The following is a 25,045-nucleotide window of genomic DNA, read 5'->3' on the forward strand; positions in this document are numbered from 1 at the left end:
TTATAGAACTGCCTATTTCTCCCTTCAATTTTATCAATGCTTGCTTTATATATTTTTATGGTCTGTTATTTGATGTGTAAATGTTTATTATTGTTATATCTTCTCATTGTACTGAGCAATCTATTAATGTATAATGTTTTTCTTTGTTTCTTGTAGCATTTTTTAAATTTAAAGTTCATTTTCTTTGATATTAGTATAGTCACTCATTCTCTTTTGGTTACTATTTACATGAAATATCCTTCTCTATCTTCACTTTCAATCTATTTGTATCTTTGGGTCTAAAGTGAGTCTCTTGTAGACAGCGTATAGGTGGGCTGTTTTCTTATCCATTCTGCCAATCTTTGTCTTTTTAATGGTGAGCTTAGTCTAATTTACATTTAATGTAATTACTGGCAAGCAGCAACTTACTTCTGTAATTTGCTATTTATTTTCTACATACCTTACAGCTTTTTTGTCCTCCATTCCCTGCATTACTATCTTCTTTTATGTTAGTTGATTTTTTTGTAGTGAAAGATTTAACTTTCTTCCTTCGTGTTTGTGTACGTCTATATTATTTAGCTACTTTCTTTTGGTTACAATTGGGATTACACTTACTATCCTAAAGTGATGATATTCTAATTTAAATTTATATGAACTTAACTTTAATAACATACAAATACTCTGCTCCTTTAACAGCTCTGCACCCCACCCCTTTAAGTTGCAGATGTCTCAAAATTACATCTTTATATACTAATAATTTTTCATGTCTCCACAATTGTGTGGAAAACAAAATGTGAAATTACAAACCAGACTGACAATAATGCTAGCTTCCAGACTAATAATTGTTTTTAAAATGATTGCCCCTTAAATCATGCAGAAAACAAAGGTGGAGTTACATACCATCATTATAGTAATTCTGACTTTTATAATCATAGATGTATTTACCTTCGCTGAGATCTTTTTTTCTTCATATGGCATCAAGTTATTGTTTAGTGTCCTTTTATATCAACCTGCAGGAAGGACTCCCTTTAGCATTTACTGCAAAGACAAGTAAAAAACTCCTTCAGCTTCTGTTTATCTGAGAATGTCTTAATTTCTCCCTTGCTTTTGGAGAATATTTTTTCTGCATATAAAATTTCTAGTTGACAGCTGAAAAAAATAGCACTTTAAATATATCAGACCACTACTTCTGGCCTTCAAAGTTTCTGACGATAAATTTGCTCATAATCTTATTGAAAATTCCTTGTATGAGACAAATCAGTTTTCCCTCACTGTTTTCAAAATTCTCTTTGACTTTGGATAGTTTGATTATAGTGTATCTCGATGTGGGTCTCTTTCAGTTCATCAGCTGTCATTGAACTTCTTGGATGTTTATATTCATGTCTTTCATCAAATTTGGGAAGTTTTCCATCATTATTTCTTCAAATATTCTCTCTGCACCCTTCTCTCTTTTCCTTTTAGGACTCCCACAGTGAGTAAGCTGGTCCACTTAATGGTAACCCAGATGTCTCTTAGGCTCTGATCACTTTTCTTATATTTTTTTCTTTGTATTTCTCATACTTGATAATTTTCACTGTCTTATCTACAAGTTTGTTGATTCTTTCTTCTGCCTGCTCAAATCTGCCTTTGAATCCCTCTTTTAAAATTTTCATTTCAGTTATTGTACTTTTCAGCTCCCGCATTTCTTTTTAGTTTCTTTCTTATGTTTTCTATCTCTTTTTTGATATTTTCATTTAATGCATACACCATTTTCTTGACTTTCTCCACATTTTCCTTCGGTTTTTTAAGCATCTTTAAGATTTTTTTAAAAGTCTTTGTCTAGTAGATGTGCCATCAGGTCTTCATCAGGCACAGTTTCTGTTGGTCTTTGTTTTCCCCTTTGAGTGGGCCATACATTTTTGTTTCTTTTTATGCCTCATAATTTTTTGCTAAAAACTGGATATCTGAATCTGATGATATGGTAACTCTGGAAATCAGATTGTCTCCCTTCCTCAAGGATTTGCTGGATTTTGTTTGTTTATTGTAATTGTTGTAGGTTGCCAAGGATCAGCCTGAACTGCACACTTAAGAGTCTTCTTAGGTCTTTTCTGAGGCTGTACCTTCCCCTGGGCAAGTTCAATGTCTTTCCAACTTACCCCATATATGTGGTTGCTTTTGAATGTCTTAGTCTTCAATGTCTGGCTCCCAAAAAGGGAAAAGGAGAAAAACGAAGGAGACACAGGAAAAGGCACAAGCTCTTTAAATCCCCTGGAAGTCACCTCAGCCAGAGGGGGAGGTGCTTACAACAATAGGGAGAGTTGCAAACACATGGTTGCCATTTCTTTGTCTGTACCTTTGTGATCAGAGGCAGGCATCAGTGATCACAACATAGATCCCTGTTATTTGTAGGACAGGGTTCATTTTTTCCCATTCTGGCCCCTGCACGTTGAGCACAAGCTGCTACTGGAATGTATGCACATCTGGAAAGCCTGCCAGAGGGCTAGGGGTAGAGGATGTGCAGCCACTATTGTGTTAAGAGCTGAAACTCACTGAAATTAAGTACAACTCACTGTCCAAGCCTCCTTCTGGAAGTTGCCAATTTTGATTAGACACCAGGGTCCCAAAATAGATACATCAGACAGACTTGGAAAGAGTAATTGTTGTCTAGGTGGCGGGATAGATTCTGCCATGTACACATAATCCTCTATGAGCTATATTTTAAGGGTATAATTTCATTAAATTTAATGCATATACCAAATAGAGATTCATCAAACATAAAATAACATGTTTTATGATAAGCTTGTTTAGGATACATTTAGAAAAGAAATAGTAAATATCTTAACGTAAAATTGTAGAAACAAAAGAAAGGGATTTGCTCCGTGTGCTCAAGAACAAATCAAATTTTTCCTCTTTCAACTTTTTAACTCAACCATTACCCCCACTCCTCTTTCTTGGCATTTTCTTATTGTATCAACTGTGAAACAAGCCAACTTAAAATCAGATGCAAGAGCGGTAGGTAGAAGTTGTACTCAGACTCAAGAAAAAGCATGCAAAAATTTCTGTTCCTTTTAATTTATGGGAAGAGGTTTCAAAATACAAATAGATAAATGTAGCTAATTAATTGACTTTAACATTAAATTCAGTTAATACATAGCATGTATTATGCTACACCTGGGATTGATGGATTGGCGGGCGGTGAGTTTTCAGAATGCCATTTTGAATTAACTTGCATAATTTTGAAAAAGAGAATCCAGTATGATATATTTTTTTTTATTTTGGAGTGTTCTGCCATAAAAATAGCACTGGTCATTACAATCTTCCAGCACTTTTCTCTGAGTGATAAAAGATATTTTGGAAAATGTGGCTTTTATGATCTTTGGGAGGAGGCCTGGAAAAGGAGGGTTGAGAGTTCAGAGTAACACAGGAAATCTGTGTTTATAATGCTTAAGTGTGTGGGTGTGTTCATGTGGGCAGTGCTGGAGAGAAAAAATAAAAGAAAATGTTTGCAAACCATTGCAAGCAGGAGTTGAACAAAAGACTCAAAGAGTCTGTAATATTTATGAAATGTATTCAATATTTACAGAATATACTGGATTGAGGTTATCAAAAACAACTCTTGACACCAAAAGCACAATTCATAAAAGAAAAACATGATATTTGGCTTCATCAAAATTAAAACTAAGAGAATGAAAAGCAAACACTAAGAGAGTGAAAAGCAAGCCACATGTTAGGAGAAAATATTTGCAGATCATATATCTGAAAAAGGACAAAACTCAACAATAAGAAAACAAGAAAATTTTTTAATGAGCAAAATTTTGATCTGAGACTTTACCAAATGAAATGAGGCCAAACAGCCTTAGTCATTAGGAAAATGTAAATTAAAATCAAGATGAGATACTACTACAAATATATTAGAATAACTAACATAAATTTTTAAAAAACTAACAATATCAAGGATCAGTGAGAATTAGAAACAGCCAGAATTTCTATACATGGCCAGTAGGAACATAAAATGATACAGCCCCTTTGGGAAACAATTTGGTAGCTTCTTATAAAGTTAAATATATACCTATCATATGATCCAGCAGTAGCACTCCTCAATATTTACCCAAAAGAGATAAAACGTTATGCTCACACAAACTTATAAGCAAATATTTACAACAGTTTATTCGTAATGTCTAAAAGTTAGAGACAATCCCAATATCTTTCAAGTGATGAATAGATACATTCATACAATAGAATACCACTCAACAATAAAAAGGACAAAACTATCTATACAAGTAATAACATGGGTGAATCTCAAATGCATTGTGCTGAATAAAAGCAACCAGGCTTCAAAAAACACACATTATCATTTCATTTATATGACATTTTGAAAAAAGCAAAAGCATAGGAACAGATAACAAATGAGTGGTTGTCCAAGGTTTGGGCTGGGTGAGAGGGGCTGACTAGAAATAGATGAGAGGAGGAAATTTTTTACAGTGATGGAACTCTTGATTGTGGTGGTTGTTACGTGGCTGTATGTATTTAACAAAACCCACCTGATTGCAGTTCAAAATGGTCAGGAGATCGAGACCATCTGGGCTAACATGGTGAAACCCCGTCTCTACTAAAAATACAAAAAAATTAGCTGGGCATGGTGGCGGGCGCCTGTAGTCCCAGCTGCTTGGGAGGCTGAGGCAGGAGAATGGCGTGAACCTGGGAGGCAGAGCTTACAGTGAGCCGAGATTGGGCCACTGCTCTCCAGCCTGGGTGACAGAGCGAGACTCCATCTCAAAAAAAAAAAAAAAAAAAAAAAAAATACATCTTACCGAATGACCATTTAAAAACATTGTTTTCATTTGCTCACATTTATTGCACATTTGTTACACAGAGCTGACATTCTCACCTCCTCCTGACCTTCAAATATTTCCACAGATAATGCAAGTTCTGAAGTTCTGAATGAAAAAAATTAAGTGATATTTACTATTCTACAGCGACTTGTTGAGGTAAGTAACCTGAAAAAACATGAGAACGTGGGAAAGACTACATTCAAGAGCAACATCAAGCTAAATCTACCCCAGTGATCTGGGAGTAACATTTCAGAGTGGACAGATAGCACCCCTTCATTTAGCTTTGCTCTTTTCACAGGTGCTAAGGAAAGCCATGCGATGCCACGCCTGGCAACAAACCCACACTGCTTCAACTTCCTGTGAAGAAAGCCCTACCATGATCCCCACCCACATTATTTATTTTGGTGACCCAAACAAATAAGAAAATGTAGCCAGGAGTGTTTCCTTCCATAATTCAAGTAGTACTGGGTTTTAATACAAAGGAAAGCAAGATGCTGGGCAAGTTGGTGTGGTTAAAGACCCTGCACAGGAGTTCTCTTGTGGAAAGTAGCAGAAAACCCACTAATGTTCAGGAGCTCTGGGATCTAGTCTTGATTCCGCCATACAGCAACTTGCTGTGTTACTATATGAGCATTTCAGATAATTTCTCTACGTCTTTATTTTCCCATTGTCTCAGTTAATATCTTGGTTGCAAGAAACAGGTACCAAATCAAGTTGGTTTAATCTAGATACAGATAAATAGAAGGATAGATAGCTAATAGTTCTCAACTGGGGGGTGGTTTTATCACCCCCCCATCCACCCCAAGTGGACATTTGGCTATGTCTAGAGGTATTTTTGGTTGTCATAACTGGGAGGATTGATGCTGTCATCAACTGGGTAAAGTCCAGGGACTACCCTACAATGCATAGGATGGCCCCCAACAATAAAGAATTATCTGGATCAAAATAGTGATGAGATTGGGAATCCCTGATATCTCTCTCTCTTTCTCTCTCTCTCTCTTTGTATATATACTATGTATATAATATATATGTGTGTGTAATTTTTAAAGCATAGTATATTATTTCACAAAATCTAGGGAAATTTGGGGGGTTGGAAATCATGGCTCAGAAAGAGTAGAAAACAAGGCACATTTTGCAGGTTTTGAGTTCTCAACAGAGTTCAAAGGCCTTCCTCTTAGTGCCCTCTGATTTCCAGGACTCACTTACAAATGCCCATTCTCTGTGAACCTCAGACTGAGGAGAAATGAAATAGACACAGCTTGAGTCAGCTGTTCATTCTGCTCTAGTTGGCTATGTCCAAGGGGGAATGTTCAAGCCAAAGTTCAAGCCAGTGACCATCCTTGGAGACTGGGTCAGGAGCCCTTAGAAAGGTGGAGTTGGGAAAACAGCCCTAAGGAGGCCCATTATATTTATCTATGAGATAACAATAATGCCACCGCTCCTCTGGAGACCTACTATCAAATAAAAGGTTGTGGGCCCCAGGGGAACTTGGAAACAGAAATGGCAGGTGTCTCCTTTAAATGGCATTCATAATATTTCTCTTTTTTTTCTATCTTGAAGAACAGATTTCATTTTTTACACTTCTATAAAACAAATGGAACCATGACTTATGTTCCACAATTTCCATAGCTGATTTCATGAACTTTAACAAGTTTTCCTTATTTATAGCAGTCCCAAGCTTTATTCCCTTAGAGATGTCAGGACGTGGAGGGTAATTTTGCTGCCTGCCCTCTATGCTTTAAAGACCAAGTGAATTGAAAGAACAGTAAATCTCTGCCCCAACACAATAAGTGAGGTCCAGAAGAATTTTACGTGGGGTCTAAAATTCAATCAACTATTCGTGGTCGCGTTATTTTGAAGCTAATGAAATGGATGCCAGGAACCTGCACAGCTTGCCAGTTGGTAGCGCCAACGGAAGCCCATGCCAAACTTGGCTGAGTTTGCCGCCATCTAGTGGCCACTCCCAGCGTCAGTTTACACCTCGCAATGAACAGGATGCAGCTGTGGCTGGCCAGGACCAGCCTTCAGCAGGCCATTCTAGGATTTTCCCGGTTAGCTGTCGCTCTTGGATTGGTCCAGACCAGGAAGACTAATTATTACAGGATTACTTAATGAGGAGATTTTCTGTACTTGGAAACCTAAAGCAATGGTTTTAACCTTTGTGAGATTACAGGCCCCTTTGAGAATCTGCCTATATGCATATAATTTTTCACAGAATTTCTAGAGGGTTTTGGGCTTACTGAAGCTAATCCATGGACACAAAGGGAAAGACACTGAATATAAACCTGATACAGATGTTAGCTGGGTGTAATTGTAAGCCATTCTGAAGTCGTTTGGAACAGAAAGGGAAAATGGCAATGGCAGGTGTGCGAATAGGAGGAAATCTACTGCTAACTGGAGGATAGTAAGAGTCTTAACTGTCCTCTAAAATGTGCCAAATGCCCATGGCTCTTTAGTTGTATTTATACATGCTATGTATCTCCACCTTAGCTTTCCACCCTTAAAATTGGTTCCTTGTTTTACATGCCTGAGTTTTTCCTGGCCCTTCCTATTCTCCTCTGGTTTCTATCCAAAGTCTCTAGTGGACCAACAATAGGTTTGGGTTGGGAGTCAGAATACTGCCTGGGATTAGGCCAGCACCCCCCATTGGCTGGGTGAGTGAGCAAGTCCTGCACCCTCCCTGGGCTCAGCGTGAGGATGAGCATCCTTTAACCCCTCTTAGGATGGAATGAGACACTGTGTACAAGTGAAAGACATTGAAAGAGTCAGAAACGGTAGACAATTTTTGGAGTCTGCAATGTTATTCCAAAAACAAGTCCTTCTAGGATACTCCACAGGTAATTCGTGCTTAAAGCGGGTGAAATAAATGTCAGCTGGACTTGCTGGGAGAGAAAGGATGTATTGTCCTATTTTCCAGGGGTCTGTTGACAAGTGGCATTAATAACTATTATTAGTGCCTCCTCCTCACTACTCACATTATAAGCAAAAAGCTTTCACCTTTGGTTTCAGTAACCCCTTAACACGTCACTTCTGACACTAATTCCCTGTGTGAGCAGGATCTGGGGCCGGCCCGGCCTCCACCCTCTTCTGTGCAGCCCTGACATCTGCAGAATCACAGACAGTCAGGTCTGCAGGGAACCTCAGAGAAGAAGGAATGCCTTTAACTAATTCAGGGCACTCAAACCACAACACACACACACAGACGCCTCTCACAGTGGAGGTACACATTTTCCAAAAATTAAAAAGTGCTCGGCCCGGTGCGGTGGCTCGTGCCTGCAATCCCAGCACTTTGGGAGGCCGAGGCGGGAGGATCACCTGAGGTCAGGAGCTTGAGAGCAGCCTGGCCGACATAGCAAAACCCGGTCTCTACTAAAAATACAAAAATTAGCCGAGCATGGTGACAGGTGCCTGTAGTCCCAGCTACTCGGGAGGCTGAAGCAGGAGAATCGCTTGAACTAGGGAGGCAGAGGTTGCAGTGAGCCAAGATCATGTCATTGCACTCCAGCCTGGGTGACAAGAATGAAACTCCATCTCAAAAAAAAAAAAAGTGGCTTCATGGGGCTGGGCGCAGTGGCTCATGTCTGTCATCCCACCACTTGGGGAGGCCAAGGTGGGAGAATCACTTGGGGCCAGGAGTCCAAGACCAGCTGGGCAATAGAGCAAGACCTCATCTCTACGAAAAAAATAAAATAAAATAAAAAAATCAGCCGGGCATGGCGGTGCACGCCTGTGGTCCCAGCTACTTGGGAGGCTGGGGTGGGAGGATTGTTTGAGCCCAGGATGTTGAGGCTGCAGTGAGCTGTGATCACACAGCTGTACTCCAGACTGGGTGACAGAGCAAGACCCTGTCTCTTTAAAAAATAAAATTTAAAAAAGGGCCAGGTTACTCAAAGCTGTACTCTGGAATATTAAATAATGTTTTAATGTATATTTTTAGAGAAGAAAATTTTGCAAAACTCAAAACCACTATGATAAAGTAACACAATTGCAAACATTTTGGGAATGTGTTGCCATTGCGCTGTGGCTCTGGGTCTTAGCAACACTTATGGCACAGGTCACAAACTTTGCTGCATATCCAGTCACTTGGGAGCTTAGAAAAGTTCGAATACCTAGACCACAGCCCTTGTTACTTAAATCCGTGTCTCTGGAGTGGAACCTGGGCAGGTGAATTTTTTTAAACCTCCCCAGGACAGCCACGTTTGGTAACCACTAACTTAGTGCAGGAGTTGAGAATGTTCAGCTCAAGCACTGAGGCTGCCTTTGCATGATTCCCTTTAGCCTCAGGGTGACCGCTCTGATCGACAAAGCTATCGACACTCGCAAGCACTGGGGTGCTCACAGAGAATAAATTAAAGGCCATGAAAACTGCAAGACGGGAAATGGTTAAGAGGCTTACAGTGGAATCTAGGCTTGAAAGGGAGGTAAGAGAAGTGGATGAATGTGAGATCTAGGTAGGAGGTGGACAGGACTGACGGTGCAGTCAGTTGGGGAAGGGGGAAGTCATGAGGCCAAGGGATGGCTCAAAGATGACCTAGTTCCTGTGATACAAGGTGGCAGAATGTCAGTCAGCTACATAATTTGCAGAGCCCAGTGCAAAATGAAAATGTAGAGCCCCTTGTTCAAAAATCATTAAGAATTTTAGTATGGTCACAACAAAACATCAAATTCAGTGTGGAACCCTTCTAAGCATAGGGCCCAATGTAATTGGTCCTCTCTTCCACCCATATCCACCCTCCACTTGTTCTTCCTCCTTCTTCCTTCCATCTGCCTCTCCCTCACCCCTATATGCTGGTGTCTCTCTCCCTCTCTCTCTAAGCTTCTCTGTCTTTCTTTCTTCCTCTCCCTTGCCCATCCTCGCCTCTAATCACAGTTACCCACTAAACCTAACTGCCCATACTACAAAACTGAGGTTTAATTCTCATGTTTGGATTCCTGAGCAGAGCTACTTTTCCCAGGGCCCCTGAGTCTGAAGGATTTCTCTGACCACACTTGAGTTTCAATCATCAAGAAGACTTTGATTATAGGAGCAAGACATACCCCTTGTAGCTCTGTTCAGTAGTCTAAGCCTTAATGACTTAAGACCTGACCGCCCTCAGGGATAGCTAAATGCTCAGTCACCCACATGCTGTTCCAAATTAGCTTCAGAAACCAAAAGCCCCACTTCCCTCTCCATAAGAAAGTCAGAAATGTCTCTCTCTGGACCAAACTGTTGTTCAATCACTAATAAGGACAGGAAAAAAAAAATGCTTTGGACTCATTTTAACTTACTTAATTTCACTGGGCTGCAGAAAAGTTAACAGGCCACAGGCTATTCCACAAAAGTCTCTTTGATACATGTAATGTGCCAGAAACTGTTCTTGGCAGTGACTATCTAAAAGTGCATGAAACAGGCAAAGCCCTGCCTTCAGAAGCTTATGATCTAGTGCAAACATGCAAAGGAATGAGATCGTTTCAGGCACAAATAACAGTATAAAGAAAAAATGTAAGATAATGGGATAAAGAGAGATTGGATTTGCAGGGGCTAATTACAGCTAATTATATGCTAGGGTCAGGAAAGACCTCTTTGAAGAGATAATATTTGAACTAAAACTGGATGGAGTGGAGGAAAGGCCATGGTAAGATCTGGGAAGCACATTTCAGGGAGAACAGCAGACAGGCCTTGAGATGGTGGCTATGAGCACTGGATGTTCAGAAAACTGTTAATAGAAGGAGGGTGTGGCTGGGACACAGTGTGGGAGGAGCAGAGGACTACAGGTGGGTGGAGAGAGAGGGGAAGGGGCCTGATCCCACGGGCATAGATCATGAGTTTGAATTTAATCCTAAGTATACTGAAAATTTTAATGAGGAACTGACACATTTGATTTCCACTTTTAAAAGATGTCGAGTCTGGCCACCGTGCAGAAAATACATGGTCCAGGACAAGAGTGGAGGCAGGAAGCCAAGTCAGCTAACTATTTCCTAGACTAGGCAAGAAATGGCAGTGTTTACAGCATTGGAGATAACGGAAATAATCAGATTAAGGACATAAATTGGTGGTGAATCCAAAAGTCTTTTCTGGTGGATTAGATCTGGAGTGGAAGGGGAAAACATGAATGAAGATGACTCTAGGTTTTTAGCCTGAGCAACTCGGTGAATAGTAGAGCCTTTTGCAAAGGGCAGGTGAACTGGGTGTGGAGGGGTGGGAAGAGGGATGATTCAGAATTCTGTGTTGGACACACTGGGGGAGGAAGCCTGTGAGATATTCAGGTGGAGGTGTGGGGCCATCCAGAACCCAGAAGAGAAGTTGGAGCTAATGTATGAAAGTTAAGGTAGGACTTAAAGCCATGGAAAGGGCTTTAAAGGTTTTAAGGTTGGATAAACGGAAGAGGACAGGGGGACTGAGCCCTGGGACCGGAGCCAGCTTCACAGAAAACCTGTACAGTCATACAGCACTCCATGCTTAGATGGTCCCTGCACTTGGTTTAATGCTTTGCTGTCACTATGTTGAAATTCTTAATAATTTTTTATCAAGGGACCCCACATTTTCATTTTGTACTAGGCTCCACGAATGATGTGGCCAGTCCTGCTTGGGACGCTTCATTGTTAAGAGATCTGGTAGAGAAGGAGACTTCATGAAAGCAGACTCAGAAAGAGTAACTAATGAGGTAAGGGAAAGCCAGGGGGCACAGTGTCAAGGAAGTCTAAAAAATTTTTTTTCAAGGAGAAAATGCTTGATTGTGTCAAATGCTGCAGGACAGTTGAGTAAGACGAGGACAGATGCTTAATTGGGCTGACTGATGAGTGAGAAGGAATCAGTCTATCACTTATATTTGAAAGCCTGTGTCAAGAAGATACATGGGGACACCTGTCTTTTTTTTTTTTTTTTTTTTTTTGAGATGGAGTTTCGCTCTTGTTGCCTGGGCTGGAGTACAGTGGCCCAATCTCAGCTCACCACAACCTCTGCCTCCCAGGTTCAAGCGATTCTCCTGCCTCAGCCTCCCGAGTAGGTGGGATTACAGGCGAGCATCACTACACCCAGCTAATTTTTTGTATTTTTAGTAGAGATGGGGTTTCTCTATGTTGGTCAGTCTGGTCTCGAACGCCCAACCTCAGGTGATCCTCCTGCCTCGGCCTCCCAAAGTGCTGGGATTACAAGCGTGAGCCACCGCGCCCGGCCCTGTGGGGTCGGGGAGGGGGGTGGTCCCTGTCTTTAAACCCATGCCCATGCCCCTTCTCCCTCCATCTCCATTTCCATTTTTCACAGTCAGGGGCCTTACACACATGAATGTGGACACCCCAGCCCAGACATCCGAACTTTGTTCTGGGCCTCTCTGCAATCAACCGTCTGCAGAAAAACCACTGGGAGGACCTAGAAAACATTCTTGCAGCTCCTGGCCATCTGCGTAGGGAATTTCACAATCTCAGATGGTCTAGAAGGCAGGCAGGGCACAGGGTCTAGGTGGGCATGTCCGCTTGACCAGACTCCTTGCCCTGTGAGGAGGAAGGAGTACAGATGGAGCAAGAAAAGAGCAGGACCCTCTAAAATACATGTTTCCAATGGAGGCCCCTGTTGTCCAGGCCTATGGGAAGCACTGGAGATAAAGATGTGGGTAGACGAAAACTTTTGGTGGTAGGAAAATTGAGTAATTCTCACTTAGTTGTACATATTTTTCTCTATGAATGTTATCAGTGAGAGTGACGGCAGAAGGAAGTGTTAAGACCTTGAGGAGAAAATTAAAAAGTAGGCATAAAAGCTTTGGGGAAAATGAAAGTGAATTTACTAGCTATGTGCTATAGTTTAAATGATGGTGTCCCCTCCAAAATTCATGTTGAAACTTCATCTCCAATGCAACAGTATTAAGAGGTATGGCCCTTGGGAGGTGATTAGGTCATGACAGCTCTGCTCTGATGGATGGTATTAAGATCCTCGTAAAAGGGCTTGAAGGAGTGGGTTCACCCTCTTCTGCTCTTCCATCATGTGAGGTCACGGCACTCCTCCCTTTTGCCCTCCCATCCCTTTCTGCCGTGTAAGACCACCAAGTCAGCATCATCTACAAAGAATGAGCCTTCACCAGACATGGATCTTGAAAGCACCTTGATCTTGGACTTGCCAGCCTCCAGAACTGTAATAAATAAGTGTCTGTTCTGTATAAATTATCCAGTCTCAGCTATTTAGTTACAGCAGCACTAGTGGACTCTTAAGACAGTAGACATAGTAAGTTTGTCTGGCTCTGTTGAGTGCCCACCTCAAATGACTGGTCATAAACTCAAAGTGAATCCAGGCAGCTCAGGGGTGATCTTCTCCAGCGATGTTCAGCTGTCCAGTTACAGGCACTAAGAAGGTGGATTATTAGGTTTAAATAGGGTTAGGGGTTATGATGAGGAAAAATGGCCAGAGAATTTAAGGGTGCATATTCAGTAGTAGATTTAATGCTAGTTATGAATCTATGGTAAGGAGGACCTAATGGGGTGACTGATAGTGAAAAAATGGTGGGACCAATGGAATGGTGGCTCACTGAGGTAATGTCAGAGAATTGCTGGAGTGGGTGAGCTGGGCACATAGGATGTGGTGGGCACAGAGTGGGAAGTCTGAAAGTGAGATTTCAGAGGTGGTACAATTGTAGGAGGTGACATGGTTTATTTATGACTATGAGTGGCTGAGCTGGTTGGAGGAAGTATTACCTAACAGCTCTGCAAAGGAGGTGGAACTACCGGCCCCATTTTTCAGATGAGAAAACTGAGACACAGAGACATTAAAGTGACTTGCCCAAAGTCAAAGAAGTGAGAAAAGGTTGAGCTGGAAATCAAACCCAGGCTCATCTGCCTTTAGGGGCCTCATTCTCAAAGACTGCCTACTACATTCAGGTATGTCTTCGTAGTTAAGTCAAGTGTCCTTTTTTGTTTTTCTTTCAGGAAGTGATTTTTATCTGGAATCTTACTTTTTATCTGTGAAGACACAAAGTTGACTACATTATTAATCACTTTCATTACCATGCTGGGCATTTCAGGCCACAGAAGAACGAGATTGGGATAATTTTGTGCTGGCCAGAAAACTGGTTAAATCCAGGGTTTTCTGGGGAGAAATAATGAAAATAGACCACATTTATTGGTGGAAATGCAACTGCATTGTCCGCGGGCACTCTCTACTGGCTCTAAATCAGAATAACAATGTGGCATTAGAAGCTTGATTTGTGGCTTTTTGGAAGGAGCATATAGACTTGAATGAACATGTAAAAACTTGCCCCTTGTAGATATCTAGGGGCTATGGCTCAAGTGGGGCAAGAAAAGCTTTTGTTACAGAACAAACTCTGTGTCAGCTTTTTAAACGTCACAGTCACAGTCACACTGCATATGTCTAATTCCCTTTAGTGGGAGAGCCCTGCTTCCTCAGAGTGTCTCTAATGAGACTGTCAGAATCCTAATCTTTTTCATCTTCTTAATTCTGAGCCTAGTAAAGTGTCCAGCACATAGTAGGTGTCCAATAAATGTGTGTCAATCAGAATAGAAGAAAAATGAGCAAAACGGTACAATCTCGCAAAAGGGAGAGGGACTAATTGTACCTGGGTAATTCAGGAAGCCTTCCCAGGACAAGCTGGGTGGTGGCCCTGGTAATGGGGAGGGAGAGATAGAGTTGGAAAAAATATATATATATCCAGAAAGCAGAATAGCAAACTTACGGGCCAGATATAGGACCCACAAGGGTAGGAATTTTTGTGTGATTTTAGAAAGAAGTACCTTGCAATACACTGACAGATGTGGCTCCCGATCTTTCTGGAGAAAATGTGAGCAAGACTAAAAGATTTCATAAAAACAGATGGAGGAAGCTAGCATGACAGTTTCAAGGAGGCTGAAAAATGAATTTGGAAGGATTTCTAACCATGAGTACTAAAAAGAAAGAATAATGACTCCAGGTTTAAAGATATTTTCTCCTAAATCAATTTTTGCCATAAATTGTGTGGCTTCTCAGGAAATTCAATTCAAGAAACACACAAAGCACCTAACACAATTACAGCTTTGTTTCCCTGGGCCTAGCGACCTGATTCTAGGGTTACTTTCCTGGTTTTCACACTGAGTTCCATGTCCCACGAGCCCCCTGAGTCCCAGACAAATCAGGCCAGCTGTCACTGTACCTGGGAAAGAGAATGAGGAACGCTCACAGGAAGAAGATCAGTGCCAAAATCAAGATCAAACAGATTGGTCTCAGGACAGAGCACAAGGGCTGGGCTGAGAATGGACTGGAGGTGACAACTCTACATCTGCTATCATTTTTACTCTGAGATGTCTGCATAAGGAGATTCCTCACTCACTAATAAAGTGGATTTCTGGCTTCTGAATGACCAGGTGCATAGAATCAAATGCAGAATGACAGTCAAAGAGGAAGAATGCATGCACAAGAATCTTTGGGTAGCAACAGCAGAATTGAGGACAAGAAAGGCAGGAGCCTCATTTTGAAGGTCCTGCTCTTCCCCCACAATTATATCTACAAATAATGATCTGAAAGAGAATGGTAGGCCAGGTACAGGACTCTTACAGCTAATAGGAAAAACTGCTCTGCCACTGCTGTAACCCACATGTAAGTGATCACAAGCAGTTAAACACTGAGCCCCTGAAGCCCAAACTAACAACTTCCAACCTCACTTCAGTGACCAGAGGTACGCATGACAGTAGGAGATGGTGGGCAGCTCTGGAGGAGGAAGCACTAAGTCATGGAGGAGGGTCTTCCACACAGCAAACAACCCAGAGTCACTCTTTGCCTACCCAAAGCAAGGAAAGTTTGAGGAACTGCTCCTGTCATAGCACAGAGACAATGACATTTCTAAGGCAGGAATTCTGCAGGAAACTTACCAGAAGCTATCATTATCCTTATTAGAAAGTCACAACTCAGGCATTTTACTTATTTGGAAAATAACTGGCAAAAACAGACAAACAAAACAAAGCAAAAAGGAAGAAAACAAGAATAGCCATGCAGACAAAATTGACACAATTCATGCAAATTGAGAAGGAAGTGAGTACATGGCATTTGGAAGCATAAAGAGTAAGAAGCAGAACATGACCAGTCAACTGCAGATCAGCATGTGTGCTGTGAGCCAGGAACAGACACTGGGCAGGAAAGGAGATATCTGCAGATGTTGTAAAGACCATATGTCTAAAGAAAAGAATGAAGAACTAAACCTAATCAAGACAAACAAAACCTTGGCACTGCTGGCTGTGGTTTTCACCAATGACTTGATTCAAAGGAGCTGATATCAGATCTCCATTATAGCTAATGTCCATAACAATAATGATACTTACTAGTGTTTATGAAGCACTTACTAGATACCAGCTCTTATGCTAAAGTTTGACATAGATCATCTTCTCTTACCCTCACAATAACTGCATGAGTTAGCACTAGGATTGCACTCATTTTACAGTTGGAAAACCTGAGGACCAACGTCACACAGTGACCGATCGATGATACTGGGATTCAAATTCAGGCATTCTGGCCCCAAAGCCAGCTTTTTAACCACTGTATGATAGCTGGCTCATTCCATTATGGTTAGTTTACACTTTGTCAGAAAATTCTTTTTGTCAACTTTATAAAATTATTTTAAAATATTAAAAAGTATTTACATCACACTCAGGAACTCTATATCTTACTGCTTCCTCTTTCACTTTGAAACTCCAAACCAACAAGGAAGCAAATGGTTCAGCCACCGTAGGCCAAAATTCCAGCAGTGGGGTATCGCAGCCCCATCCAGAGCTGAGATCCATGTGTGCATATTTTGGGGGTGGATGGATAGTACGGCGTGGAAAGGAGACAGTGCGGCAGCTCTCACCTTAGTCAGTCACAGCTTAAGGAGAATAGATGGTGGTAGCAAAGTTGAGCATCACTTTTAGAAAGGTGGAGGGGTGGTGAGGGGTGCCTGCAGCATGAGAGGCACAGCAGGGCAATGCTGCTTAAGTACCTCTCACATACAAGTGAGCAAATACATGTTTCATGATGAGTGACTCAATGAGTGCATGAAATGAAATGACTGGTCTGAATGTACTGAAGATTGCATAATTTTATGTAACTCTAGGTAAAGAATATGAGTGGTCATGGAATTGCGTTTTACTTTATGAACTAAAAGAAATAACTTTCAACATTTTAATATTCCTTGAACCTTTCTTAGATAAATTGCAATGCTCAGTCACTACTAAAAAGTAGGAAATCTGAAGCTGAGTGTGGTGGCTCATGCATGTAATCCCAGCACTTTGGGAGACTGAGGCAGGAGGACTGCTTGGGCCCAGGAGTTCGAGACCAGCCTGGGCAACATAGTGAGACTCCCCCATCTATATTTTTAAATAATAACATTTTTTAAAGTATGGAAATTATTTGCAATGAACACATAAACTCTGATCAAAGACAAAGACTAAAAGTATGCTAATCAAATGGGCGTTAGAAGTTGTGACTCAGCTTCAAATTTAGCTCTGCTTCCTGGCAGCCAAGACAAAGAGGAGAACACAGTAAGTTGCACTCCTGTCTTACTAGAAAGGAGGAAGCACTGCAGTCCCTCAAAGAAGACAAAGTTATTTTCTGAACACTGAATTCCCAAGCAACTTTCTCACATAGAGTTATACATAGAAGTTGCTGGCGTTCTCCATTCTTCATTCTCATTTTTCCAGTACAATTAGGAGCAGATTTCATGAAATCATTACTTGCAGGGAAGCTATAAACTGAAGATATAACATTAAAAGACAACTCAGTGAGCCCTATTCTGCGAGGGTAGCAAGATAATGTAATCCAAGTACAGCTTCTAGTCTGATCTGAGGTTGGAAATGAGACTGCCTATAAAGAAAGGAAACAGATGTTTGCTGATCACCTAACATATGTCATATGCATGAAATATTTTCTTCCTCTCAGCATATGTGTTACTATCTCATTTGTAGAAGCTAAGCAACTTGCCCCAGATTCACTACTGCTTAAAGCAGAGTCCCAAGCTCATGCACACTTTCCTATATCACACGTCCTCCTTTCTTTCACAATTTTTATCAAGAAGAGTCAATGGACAATTTAGCCCCTTTCTTTGGGCAATCTGAGGTTATTCTCCCCAGTGAGGGCCTAGAGTGCTGGTGTTACATACCGTATTAAGAACAACTCATTTTGTTCAAAAGCCAAAGGATCAGTTACTTGTGGGGTTGACTCATATATGCATGCTCAGAAATGTTCATGGCTCTTATCTAAAAGGAAGTCCATAGTATTGAGAGCTGTAAACTTCTCTGTTTAAATGGCCTGGGAAAGGATTATTATACTCTCTCTCCAGTGATCAGAAGACCTAGAGACTCCCCGTGGACAAGATGTTTACATTGTGACCAAAGCATGGGTAGGAACTGGTGGTGGTAAGGGAGACCCAGATGGAGAGAGGGCTCCAGGCAGATGAGAAAGAGCTGGAAGCTACAGAAGGGAGGATGTGGCTGAAGTCTCCAGTGTGCAGCAGGAGAAGGGAAGGTGGCAAGAGAGAGGTGGGCAGGTAAGAAGGGCCAGATCATAAAGACTTTCCATTTAATTCCTTCATGCAGAGGGTCTATACATAGTATAAAGCCTTCTGTTTCTCCAAAAAAGTAGATACAATGTGCAGGAAAATCACTGTGAGAAAGACAGCGAGTCTGGGGCCCCCTCAAGAACGTCTGCACCTAGATCTTAAAGAAGGTGAATGGCAGTGATGGGAACAGGGGTGGTGGGGCCAGAATTCCTCTTAGGCACCATCTGGGACTCCCATAGCTGTTCTCATCATCACTGCACCTCTCTCACCGCTTTGCAGTTGTTTCCTTGTCTCTGCCCCCACTGAACTGTATGCCCTACAGGACTGTCTTCATATTTCATATTTAGCTCAGCTTCCTGGCAGCCAAGACAAAGAGAACACAGTAAGTTGCACTCCTGTCTTACTAGAAATGAGGAAGCACTGCAGTCCCTCAAAGAAGACAAAGTTATATTCTAGGTCTGCCAGACCTATTGGTATCATTTTTGTTTTTCTTTGCAAAGTGACTTTTGGTTTTTAAACAAGCTTTCAAAGAGAAAGAGGATGATGAGTAAAGCATAACACAAAAAATGTCAATTATTTTCTCTCTTTGTAACTTTTGTATCTCAGTTCCTGTCTGGGGACTCTACAAAATTTCCATGCCATCCTCTGTGACAGAATCCCCACAATCTGCCTGTGCCTCGCTGTGGCTCTCCGTCATGCTCTTCCAGGTACTATTTGGTCTCAATTGCTGTGGCCACCAGTGGGACTTTGCTTCTGCTCTTTACTCCCTCCCATCTCTTGTATCTTAACACAAGTTCAGACCACTCGACTGGGGTGCACCTTCATGCAAGATTCTTTCCTCAAGCTGCGTTGTGTGTGATAGGACCATTTTCATCAACTTACTTCTCTCAATTGGTCCCAGCATCTTTCCAACACCCCCACAGTGGGCCTTACTCAAAAGGACCACATTCCAGCTGGTGGAGTCTCCATAGAGTTCTCCCATTGGATGCTACATGAAGATGCTTCATAACTGTGAGGTGTGAGACAGGGAGATGGCAGCACTACCATTAATGAAGTGACTTATAGTGATGTATACCCACGCCAGGGCCATTGGGCATCTTAACCCTGGCCTAGTTTCAGACACATAGGCACCAAGAACCATCAAGCTAGCCTCTGCCAATCCAAGTGCACAGTCTCAGACAAAGTACAGAATCTAAGCTGACCTCATCTGGCATGTACAGGGGGAATTTTGTGCATGAGTGGATATAAAACCAGGTCCTGTTTTCCCATCACCACTTAGGTTGGTCCCCACTCTGCTGCTGCTGCAGAAGGCCCAGAGGTGACATCAGTCCTTTTTCCTCAAATAGCCAGAAGGCTGTTGGCCTGGGCAGCAGGAAGCATGCACTTCGTGGAGAGAATTTAATTTATGCCTAAATGTTAAGTCAACAGCAACATTATGGACAGACATTTTTACTTAAACAACCAATGGCAATGTAACCTCTGCATAAAAATAGAGTGGGCCCTGGAAGGAACAGCTCCCTTGTGTAGCTGTTCACTGTCTATAGAAGGCCATGTTCATATTCTTTTTTTTTTTTTTTTTTTTCTTGAGACAGAGTCTTGCTCTGTCGCCCAAGCTGGAGTGCAGTGGCATGATCGTGGCTCACTACAACCTCCGCCTCCCGGATTCAAGCAATTCTCCTGCCTCAGCCTCCCAAGTAGCTGGGATTACAGGTGCCCACCACCACGCCCAGCTAATTTTTTGTATTTTTAGCAGTGACTCTACTTGCATGTGTGGGGACCTTTATCTATCGGGGACCTTTATCGATCAGGGACCGGAGGCTACTCATGGAAAGCAAAGACTTTGGGCACAGCAAACAGACCACATTCAGTCCATAACCCAGGCTGGTCTGGTTAGTATATAGTAAGTTTGGTAATGAATTGTAAAGAAAACACTCACCACTTTCTGATGTTCCGAAAGCTGAACATCAAACAAACACAAATCAGTTCACCATGGGCTATATAGTTTCAGGATTCTCCTGAAACTGGGGAACCAGCATTTCAGTGTTCAAATAAGGTACAAAATGTGCTCAAGTAGACTGGCCTGGTCATTGGGAAGCCATGTAACTCTTTCAAGAAAGCCCTGTAACCTGGGGCTGGAGGTCCAGAAAGTCTGGACCTGTCCTCCAGTGATGACAATTCAGTTAAAAAGGCACATAAATTAACGAGCAAAATATTTGAGTAACTGCGTGAAGGCAGTGAAAGGCTGCCATGATTCTAAAATTGAAAATGATAAAGGATCAAAGGAAGAAGTGTGTGCTCTTGGCTCCACCTCAAGTCAAGACTGTTTGTTCTGCATTTTCCTTTTTCTTCCAACCCCTATTCCTGCCAGGATCAATAGGTCAGATGCAGGAAGTTCTGTGACTTTTCTTCATCACTGCATGAAAATCTGTCAGACTCATGGTAGTGGACTCAGGTGAGTCTGCCATCCAGCAAGACCCTCTTCAGCTCTGAGATGGAAGTACAGTGGAGAGTCCCTCCCCTCGCTCTCAGAGACTTTCACTTTCACTCCAGCTCACAAGATTCTGGGGAAACTGGAAGCATAGCTCATCAAAAAAAGCTAGGGCCCCTTTCCTGGGTCACATTCTGGGTCAGTGTCTTGCTATTTCACCAAGTGCCCATTCTAGTGTCCTTCCTAAGCTATGGCCTGGCTCCCTGAGGACAGATCTCAATAAAAGCCTCCAAAAAATTGAGCTACAGAGTGAATCATGAGTTATATTTGGGTTCTAGTCCCAAATGACCTTATATTCCACCCTTTTGGTGATCATCTACTCCAGGAGTTCTCAATTAGAGAAGATATTACCCTCACCCCCATCCCCAAGGAACACTTGGCTATATGTAAAGACAGTTTTATTTGTCACAACTGGTAGTGGTAGGGGGGTGTTACCATCACCTAGAAGGTAGAGGCCAAGGATTCGCTAAACATCCTATAATTCACAGGACAGGCCCCACAACAAAAAACTATCCAACCCCAAATGTCAATGGTATCTAGGTTGAGAAAACGTTAAAACCACAGACTGTCAGCTTTCCTGACATAACTCCCAGTTCCACAGGTCTTCCCAATAGAGGTAAGTTTCTTTGATATATTGGTAAGCCAGTTCCTACAGTTACACCTGGACACAGGATGCTGGAGAGGGGACTGGAAGTCCTGTGACTGAGTCAAGGGCTCTCCCCCATCAGAGGACTCAGATTATGATCTGAATTCTAGTTCATGTGACACTTATAAATGCACCCTATTGTAGTCCAGTCCTTCAGGGTGACAAACTTATAGATAGCATGGATAATGACAAGGGCTCCTCTGTATTTCATTATGTCCTTATTATTATTTTTTCATTAAGTAATACTAAATAACATCATCTGCTTGTTTTTGTTGGCTGAAGCATTCATTCAGCCAACAAATATTTATTGTGTGCCCAGTTAAGAACAAGCACTGTGCCCTATACTAAATGGGTGAAAACTGTCTGCTGGGGCTAGTGAACATAGACCACAGTACCTACAGCAGGAATTCTTCCTCAGGTGAGGATGAAAGTGGGGGGTGCTTGTCGAAATGCAGGATCCTGGGCCTTCCTCCAGAGATTCTGATTTTGTAAGGATGGTGCCCAGAAATCTGCATTTTTAGCCAGCACTTGATGTGAGTCTGATATAGGTTATCTATGGGACCATGCTTTAAGAAACATTGGTAAAAATCATGAAATTCACTCAATCAAATCCCAGACCTGAGTATATGCAGTCTTGAGCTCTAGTGTGGTAATTTCCTATATCTGTGAAAAAAAATCATTTAACTATTAATTGTCTCAACTTTCTTGTTTTTTAAACCAAAGGAGAGTAAGACCCTAATAACCTGTGTTCAAACACAGGTTCAAACATAGGTGGAGAGAAGGCAGAATGACCTTATTTATGTAGAAGCAGGACACTTTCAAAGGAACAGAACCATATAATTTGTATGACATAGATTGAGCATTAGCCAAGTACATTTGTATCAATGATAGTTAGGAGGAAAATCTCTTGCTTTTGTAAGAGGTATGAACACTACCTTTTCTCTGAACTGACCTCAGCATACAATCATTCACAGCTTGATTAGGGAACGCTAATCTCCCCTAGTTATCAAGATAAATGGCTTCTCTGATTACTCTGTTTTCTTTCAAACCCTTTCTCAGACCTACATCATTAATGCTCCGCTTGTGACTTTTCAATGGAGCACTTATTTTAGTAGCACACTTAACCCCATTAGAGGTTCAAATCTAAACCTTTTTCCAAGCAAAATTCCTCCAAGCTGTTAGAAACACCTTAATACTTATCTATATCTAATATCAAGGAAGTTATCTCATGTATGGGTGAGATACATAAATGTAGGCAATAGTTTTCAGCCCGATTGCTCTGACGTGAATTACTGTGACCAATTTAGCAATAGAAGAAATCTATGTAAAGAACTTCATAACGAATATATAGATTAAACTTAATGTATCACTATCATCATTAGAAGGACAGGGTATGGATTAAAGGCCAGACTATCTCAGAAAATATGCCAGTCTCCCTTAAAATAATAAAAAATACATCTCTTTTCCAACTCATCTAAGAATTCCCTCCCATTCTGTTCCTTTAATTATATTTTTATTATGTAAGGTCTTTATTATACTTTAGTATATTTTTATGTTCCTGTCTTGTTTTTGTTGTCTACCTTTTGCTACTACCTTTTAATACACCTTGACTCCTGGGCTCACAAAACAGAATACCCATTGAATTTACTTACAGATTGAGCACTTCAAAAGACTCTAGTCTTTGTGCTCCTGTTCAGAACCATTCAAAATATGGATGAGTTTCCAAACAGGAAGGAAATGGAATATGCTAAAAACTCACAGTTTTGTGTGTAGTCTGTAGCCTTAAATCATCCGAAGTACCCCAGATCCTGCACACCAAGGAGTTCCATCCCACTGTTTTGTCCAAATGAAAGAGAACCCCCTCCCAGCATTTTAGAAGTTGGACCTGGCATGCCAACTTAAATGCAAATGGTCCCTCAAACTCAGATTTGCTGCGAGATCCATTTTTAAGTAGACTATGCTCCCTGCAGACCAACATGCAAATGGTGCTCGAGTATACGTAAGAATCACAGAGGCAACGAAAAGACACCAACCATACCTATTTTCGCAGCCTCCACTTTCAGGTTGAAATCCCAGTTCCTTGGCAATTTTAGGGACATTTTGCTTCCAGTTTAAGTGAGTAGTCAGTGAAGCGGTGAGTCTGTCACAGTTTGCGCCCTTCTTGTCTTTTCGCTCTTTCCCTCTGTTTTTGTGTCTGTTTTTGTTCCTCCTTATGATTGCTTCACAAGCAATCTTAGGCTTGAGGCTGATTTGCCAACGTGTCTCCTCCTTTCTCTTAGATGAAAGGTCCATCCATCTGTCACTGGAGGATGGCACCCAAACTCCCCCAGCCTCCACCCTCAGTCCCACAGGGGCTAGCACCCTGCTTTTCTTGCTTTCAGTTTTACCAGAAATATCCCAGTTGACACTTCCCTCTGCGTCATGGGAAGCAAAGCTCCTTTTCGAAAGAATCTCAGGCCTTACTGAGTTGAGGTCGTGATAAACAACTGCTGCCTCTTGGTTTTGTGTGTGTGTGTGTGTGTTTCTTTTTTAACTGTCTGCTTCCTTGCATTTGAGGAAGTGGGTGGCTGTTCAGTGAAGATGATACATTATGAGCACTCTTTCTTGAGAAAATCGTTTTTGGAAATGCTTGAAAAACCAGAATGGTTGCTTCTGTTATAAAAGATTACAGTTTTAATTAAAAGAAAATGTCGAAACTCCCATCATCTACTTCAACTCTAAGCTCTCCTCTTCCTCACCTAACGGATCAAGCATCCAAAAATGGTCAGAAAAACAACAAGCATTCCCCCAAAGTTATCTTCTTTTAAATTCTTCCTGCTGTAAGGACCATGTCGCAAGCTCTCCAGGTGCTCAGGATAAAGTTTGCAAGTGATCTCAGCCTGATGTAGGGAGGGTTTTGATGTATTTGGCTTAATGAAGCAACTTAAGCTAGGTCGACCCACTCACATATCCTAAGGGTTCTTTGGCATTGTACACAGGGTGTGGGCTTTAGAATCAGGGTGTGTGGGCTGTATACATGGTGTGGGCTTCCATTTGCTAGCTCTTCAACTTTTGAACAAGCAACTGAATCTTTCCAGACCTTAATGTCCTCATCAGTAAAATGGGGTTGATAATAACCACAACTCAAAGGGTTTTTGCAGAGGAATCTAGTGCAGAGCTTGACACAGAGTGGTTGCACCACACACATTAATTCAACCTTTATTCTATTCTATTTAGTTCAGTTCCGTGACAAGCTTTCATGTTTAACTGGGTCAGCCTAACCTAGTGCTTAAGCATTTGGGCCCTGGAAACAGATCACTGGTAGTCAAATCCTGGCTTTCCTGCTGTGGGACTATGGACAAGTTTCTTGACCACTTAGTGCTTCAATTCTTATCTGTAGATGGGGCAAATAATAGGGCTTACTTCATAGGCTGTTGTGAGGCTTTAGTAGAAAAGCCAGTACAAAGTGCTCAGAACAGTCACTGCTAGCCAGCATCTAAGCTGCACACCTTGCTCCATTCATTCTCCAACTCTCCTAGATGACTCTGTCATACTTTCTTCTTCACCTGCCACTTGCTTACTCTTACTGACGACCTGGGTTCCCGTTTCATTGAGAAAATCAATGTAACTGAAAGAGAATGTCCACAAGCTTCCCTCACTC

At 41.7% G+C, this 25,045-nt stretch overlaps 1 protein-coding gene and 1 long non-coding RNA gene across 6 annotated transcripts in view; one reads left to right on the top strand and one right to left on the bottom strand.

Annotated features, from left to right (window-relative positions):
* LOC129143139 (uncharacterized) overlaps nucleotides 1–15,683 on the top strand; it is a 70,890-nt gene extending 55,207 nt beyond the window's left edge. The window contains exons 2-4 of the long non-coding RNA XR_008546274.2: nucleotides 4,876–4,946; nucleotides 11,329–11,434; nucleotides 13,683–15,683. This is a non-coding gene — a long non-coding RNA (uncharacterized LOC129143139). The remainder of the gene's footprint in view (nucleotides 1–4,875; nucleotides 4,947–11,328; nucleotides 11,435–13,682) is intronic.
* Nucleotides 1–23,925, bottom strand: part of ARHGAP25 (Rho GTPase activating protein 25) — a 92,171-nt gene extending 68,246 nt beyond the window's left edge. Inside the window, exon 1 of one of the 5 annotated variants that reach the window (XM_001135470.7) lies at nucleotides 23,444–23,925. In XM_001135470.7, the coding sequence (XP_001135470.1) occupies nucleotides 23,444–23,504 (61 nt within the window). In that variant the 5' untranslated portion in view covers nucleotides 23,505–23,925. Of the gene's footprint in view, nucleotides 1–23,164; nucleotides 23,393–23,443 lie in introns of those variants that run through there. The other 4 variants (XM_009442604.5, XM_063789023.1, XM_063789024.1 and 1 more) reach the window with 4 other exon arrangements.
* Between the last annotated feature and the right edge of the window lie 1,120 nt (nucleotides 23,926–25,045).

Source organism: Pan troglodytes, chromosome 12, assembly GCF_028858775.2.
Source record: "Pan troglodytes isolate AG18354 chromosome 12, NHGRI_mPanTro3-v2.0_pri, whole genome shotgun sequence".
Classification (NCBI taxonomy): Eukaryota; Metazoa; Chordata; class Mammalia; order Primates; family Hominidae; genus Pan; species Pan troglodytes.